Here is a 6,024-nt window from a genome sequence, read left to right as displayed (position 1 = left end):
CTCTCTCTCTCTCTCCCTGTAATAAATGCTCCTGATGTTTTTCTTGCCTTTTTCTCAGTGACTGAAGCTGCAGGTTCATCATCAGTTTCCAGTCATGTTGTCTCTGGTTTCCTTTGACTTCAGAGGAAAGATGATGATTTAATGACTCAACATCGTGACAGTGATGCTACTGTTAGCATGCTAACAGCGTCTTTGAGTTATTTAAATAAGTGAACCGGATCTTGTTCCTTTAAGAAGCTGCTGCCTTGAGTTGATCAGCAGCTAAATAAAAACAGCAGCAATGCTTTGATATAGTTATTAAATATAGTTATTAAAATGGGTATAAAGTGTTAGATGCTGATTTTATGGTTCAGAAAACCAGGAGATGGATCCAAATAAACCCAAACATGTTTGTGTGACGGTGATTTTTGACTCGGATTATTCAGCTGTTTGATTTTTTGATTCAAGGGAAAATATTAAAAATATGTAAGGTATGGTGCAATAATGGAAAACTTTGTTAAACACTTCCACTTCTTAGACTTTCATAACATCCTTAAAATGCATCAGAGGAAGTTAGAAACTGTTTAAGGTCACAATCGACCAGAGCTGAGGTTCATCTTCCAGAGGCAAAACGCAGTTTAATCTTTATTTACTTTTATATTTTCAGTTTATGCCTTCAGATCCTCCACTGGGCTCCATATTAGGTGTTTTCAGTAACTCAGAGTTATTTTCAGATCACTTCCTCTGCTAACTGGCAGCATGTAGAGACACGAGCCCAGTTAGATTCAAGTTCCTCACAGTTCAGGAATCTTTTAAATGCTGGTTTTAAATGAGGAGTCTGTTTGAGACGACGCGCCGCGTGCCATTCGGCGGATTCTCTCTCCTGCTCACCACCATTTCCTGCTGTGTTCCTCCAGCAGATGGACTTTCCGGCAGCTGTTTCACAGGTAGGATAGTTTTAGTTTAAGATCAGAACCGCCCTCCTCCTTCAGTCCGGTTCAGATTTTCCAGGGCGTGGTCGCTCTCCCTCCGACCATCTGGACTCCATCAACTCATGTCCTGACTGACCTGCTGGCCTCTGGTGGTCTGAGGACCGTCTTTCTGATTGGAAACATGGCTGACGAGGACAGCAGCTTGGGTTGCAGCAGATAGAAAGTGTTTGACTGCAGAGATGCAGAGTCAGCAGGTGAAGCTGCCTGAACATGAATTTACGCTGCAGCTTCACTCCAGTCTGATGATTCAGGCTGAAAATGAACCACAGTAACGTTTCTAGAGTCAGAAACTACAGAGGACTGCGTTGTCATGGAGATGTTTATGTAAACAGCCGACCACACCTCCATCTGAAGGCGCTGCACTTGCCAACTTTTCCTCAGAGATAACTTTAACATCTCATTAAACAGTTTCACTAACACTATGTTGGGTCAGAGGCCAAAATACCCAAGAAACTAAAGAAATCTCGGGACTTTCCAGTCCATTTGCGTCCTTCAGCAGTGAAGCGTGAGCATGTGGCGACCCCTGGTGGAGCTTCTGAGAACTGCAGATAGGAACAGTTTAGGTTTCGGCATTTTTCACCTCAAAACTAAAAAATAAAGATTTAACTTGGAGGAACCAAGACGCAGCAGTTTGGAATCACTGAAGTGAAATCAAACAAGTTGCCTGGATTGTTGTTAGAAAATGATAATAGGAAATAATGAAATATAAAGTTTTATGGTTGGCGACTCGTCAGAACTCGGCATGAACTGCTGCCACCAAGGAAATGGTGCTAAAAGACCAAAAGCTTTTAGACAGAAGATCCACAGCTTCCAGCTCCAATTCTGCTGAACGGCTTTTACATCATTTCACTTATTTTATACTCTTTGTTGTTTTGGGCAGTTTTTATTTGCCCAAAGATTAAAAAATAATCAAGATTCAAGAAAAACATTTCTTGTAGCAACATAAAAACTTTATTCTTAGCATAGTGTTAGCATGCTAACCTTAAAGGGACAGCTAATTATTGTTTTCAGACAGTTGCCGTATCAGTTAAATCAGAAATACTTTTTTTTTAATTCCAAAGGAAAATTTAAATATTTTTACTACAGACCTTCTTATGCGTCTGAAACAAAGAGATGATGCCGCTGATGATAAAGTTGTCATAACTCGTATCAAAGTGATTTAAAAGTTGTTTCAGACAGTGATGCTGTGTTCAGGAAGGACGTTTGGTAGCAGTCAGTCTTGCAGCCAGTATGAAGATGCCTCTGACTGAAGACTGTTGCTGCCTGATCCTTTCATGACTGTCCTGACATGCTAACGGCTCAACATCCAGGCAGCAGAGATGATGTTTCACAGCAACATGTCCTGAATGTCTCCATCAGTTGTTAGCTAGCTCTGCTAATCCACCTCCTTTGCTTTTGCTGCTCCTCTTTGTCTGGTCAGACAGAAAAAATGGTTTAAACTTCCTTCTTCTCTCTATGCTTCATCCTGCTATTGTTAGCATGCTAACACCAAGTTCACCGCTTGCTATTGTGTTAGAATACTGACACTGAAGAACCAAACTAATTATTTTTACACTGTTAGCATGTGAGTGCTAATATAAGCATGCTAACATCAGTCCAGAAATAATAGAATGAAAACTATAATTACTGTCAGACCAAAATATTTACACTGTGATGATCATAGCTTGTTATAATGCCATGCTAACATGCTAAAGCTAACACCAGGACTGAGTGCTGATGTTTAGCTTGATAACACCTGATGCAATTTAAACATTAGCACAGCATGCTAATAGTGAAAGTGTTAATTTTGGGGATTTTCATTGTAAATATTTATATTCAGTCTTTTTTTAGTCATCAGTCAAAAGTATTTAGACACTATTAGAAAAAACTTCTTCAATTTAAATGCAGTTTTCAGGTTTAAACTGGAGACGTGATTCATCCCATAACAGTCAGGAGTTATAAGTGATGTTTCTGTCAGTATGTTTGTGTCCCTCAGGTGTTGCTGTAGTGTAAACATCTCTCGTGTTTCAGCGCGCGCTGCACGCCTCCATGCCCTTCACGGTGTTCTGTCTGAGCGGTTTGTCTGCTGGCTGCCTGGGCCTCCTGCTGCCAGAGACCCTGAACAGACCTGCAGCCGACACTCTGGAGGAGCTGAGCAGCAGCCGGGTTCTGGAGAACAAGGTGAGGCTGCAGATCCAGAACCTTCAAAACGCTGAGGGGAAACACTAAAGCATCTTCAGGGATCCTCTCAGACCCGTTTAAATCATCATCAGATCGTTTCCACACGTTGAAAACAAAAGGAAACTGCTCAGAGTTTTATCTCCAGACTCTCGTTTCTCTCTGCAGGCTCTGCTGTATGAAGATAAAAAACTGAAATCAAACCACCAGTGAAGCTCTGGTCTTCGTTTCGGTCCAGAGGGAGCGGCTGCGTCAGCGCGGCGTACCGGCCCTTTAAGACGGAGAGTCTCCGGGTCGCCGCCTGCCGGGTTCTCCTCGGTTCCTCCTCAGGTTTTTCTCTCCAGGTGTTGCTGCCTCTGGCAGGAAGTGAAGCACAAACTTTAAACATTCCTCTGGCCGTCGCTCTGAATGAAGCCAGGTCAAAGTTCACTGAACCCAGAATCAGCTGGGAAACATGATCTGCTGGGAGCAGAGCTTTAATCTGAACCGGGTCGTGGTTCTGATCCGTTAGAGAAACTTTCTTCACTTTCAGTGAAAGTGATGATGATGATGTAACACCTGGCAGCTCAGGTGAAGATCAAGTGATGTTTAATATTTTCCATTTTATATGAATCAAGCTTTGCTGCCCCCTGGTGGCCGACAGTGAGCAGGTCAGGAACTGAACTGGATCACAGATTATTTTTAAAACAGAGGCGATGCCGAGTCACGATGTGGAAGCTATCAGAGCGAAGCCGCAGCATGTAGATCTGGATTCTGACCCGTTTACACGCTGAAATGTGATTCTGATGGAAACTCTGGGTTTTCACATCTTTCCTGAACTCCGGTCGATTTTTCTACCTGAACTCATTTTGAACTGAGGAAGAAACGGTGGCTGGTAATAACTGTGCCTCTCTGATGTTTAACACTCTAAAACTCCAAATGTCACCAAGGATTCCTGTCTGGTTTCTGGTCCAAACGTCTCAGTTCACTGGAAACGAGACAAAACTAACTTACACTTAAACCTTCAGCAAGATACAGATATTAATGGCATTTTGCTGACATAAGTGAAATACTCAGCCAGAGTAACTAATTGGTTTCCATCAATATTAAAGTGACTTTAATCATATTTCAAAGATATTTGCACTAGAACTAGACCGAAATACTTGGTAATATTTTGTTTTTGCTGCATTCATGTTCATCCTCAAATATTCTGAAAACGACCAATAATAGATTTATTTACTTCCTGTTTACTTCCTGATATTCTGTAAAATGTCAGTTTCCCAGCCAGAAATCAGCCCAACATCAGGTTTAGGGTTCAAACTATCTGAGTTTTCCTACTGATTAAATCCTAAAATTGGAATAAAAACCTATAATTTTTGATAAAAGCCTCTAAAGACGAATTCCTGGTTCATTCTACAGCATCTCTAACTCTCCTAGGTGAGAAAATCTCTGCACTTTAAATCTGCACATTTATGGGACCAACCCTAATTATTTTAAAGTTAATTTTGTAGTAAATTCTGATAAACTTTGACATGTTAAATCCTGATTTTTTTTTTCCAGTAAGGATGGATAAACTGCTAAATTAGTCAGTTGTTTGATTGAATCATAAAGAAAATCACCAGAGAAGTAAAACCTGTAAATGAGTCGGATTTATGTTCATTTTAATAATAATCAAGGATTTTTAAAGGGATCGAAGCTCCTGGACTAAAAACACTACAACATTCCTGACAGCCTTTCTTTACTCTGTAAATACTGAGATGAATAAAATATTACTAAATGGATGTTATTGTATCTACAGGGATCTTTGGTTTTACTTTGAGTAAAAATATTAATTTTCTCTTCCTGTGTTGTTTTTTTGTCTTTGTGGTTTAATGAGTAGAAAATCATCAGTTTAAAAATAGATAATTTCTTTATTTATCTGCCTTGGATGAATCAACATTAATCCCAAACCTCTGAATTTGTCGCAGTTGCACTGAAGCACGGTAAAGCAGGTGTCATGCTGTGGGAATCTCTGATCCTGAGGTTTTGGGTTTGTTTGAAGTCAGTGGGCCGAACCGGACCAGTAAGGAGAGCTGGGTAAACATGACGGGTGGATTTGAACTGGTGGGTCGACTCCATCCATCGTTAATGTGAAGCAGCTCAGGGATTAACGAGAAAACAAAAGTAAAAACATTTTACAATAAACGTTGAAGAAAAATACGGATACTGATGTTTATATGTTCAGCCTGAAACAAAACAGCGTTTCCATTACAAATCTGCGCAAATCTTTTCTGATTTTCACAAATGAAGTGTTTCCATTAAAATAATGTGAATAAGTTGAATGCAATAATCGACCAGCTCACTATTATGCAAAAACTTCAGGCAGGAGAAATGAAGATTTCTCTGGAGGTTAATATCCAGATAAATGCAGGTTCTGGAAATGAAACGGCTCAACACAGAGCGGTGACATGCAGCTCAGGAAGCAGCTCAACCTGGAGCTCTGGGAACCAAGCCAGGAAATAAAATCTCACTTCAGATCTGACTGGACGACTAACAGGAAGTGCCCCCCTATAAAGTTGAGTTGTGATCAGGCTGAAGGACATCAGGGTGGAACCTGCTGTATGTCAGAAACAAACTATTAGAGAACAAGCTGATAAACTGCAAGCACTCTGGGCCGGCCCAAGGCATAAGCAAACCAAGCTGTTGCTTAGGGCCCCGAAGTGGAGCTGATTTTTAAATTTTTTTACGGACCTTTGATTATGTAGAAATCATTGTTTATATGGACATCAAAAAAAATAAATCGCTCGTTGGTGCCCCCTGGTGGCCGTGGTAGGTCATGCTTCACCAGGTGTATGACCTGCCATGCAATGTGCAAAGAGCATCCAAACTTCCAAAGCACCAGTGGAAGATAAGTTAGCAAAACAACGTTGTAAAAAGG

The 6,024-nt window shown here is 40.8% G+C and overlaps 1 protein-coding gene across 1 annotated transcript in view; it reads left to right on the top strand.

Annotated features, from left to right (window-relative positions):
* Nucleotides 1–4,670, top strand: part of slc22a15 (solute carrier family 22 member 15) — a 21,253-nt gene extending 16,583 nt beyond the window's left edge. Inside the window, exons 12-13 of the mRNA XM_015052882.1 lie at nucleotides 2,982–3,131; nucleotides 3,297–4,670. Coding sequence (XP_014908368.1) covers nucleotides 2,982–3,131; nucleotides 3,297–3,341 — 195 coding nt within the window. The 3' untranslated portion in view covers nucleotides 3,342–4,670. The remainder of the gene's footprint in view (nucleotides 1–2,981; nucleotides 3,132–3,296) is intronic.
* The last annotated feature ends 1,354 nt before the right edge of the window (nucleotides 4,671–6,024 follow it).

The sequence above is a fragment of the Poecilia latipinna genome, unplaced genomic scaffold (genome assembly GCF_001443285.1).
Source record: "Poecilia latipinna isolate Pla-1442-1.1 unplaced genomic scaffold, P_latipinna-1.0 Scaffold1143, whole genome shotgun sequence".
NCBI lineage: Eukaryota > Metazoa > Chordata > Actinopteri > Cyprinodontiformes > Poeciliidae > Poecilia > Poecilia latipinna.
The sequence above is the reverse complement of the archived record's forward strand: the minus strand, read 5'-3'. Positions and strand labels throughout refer to the sequence as shown.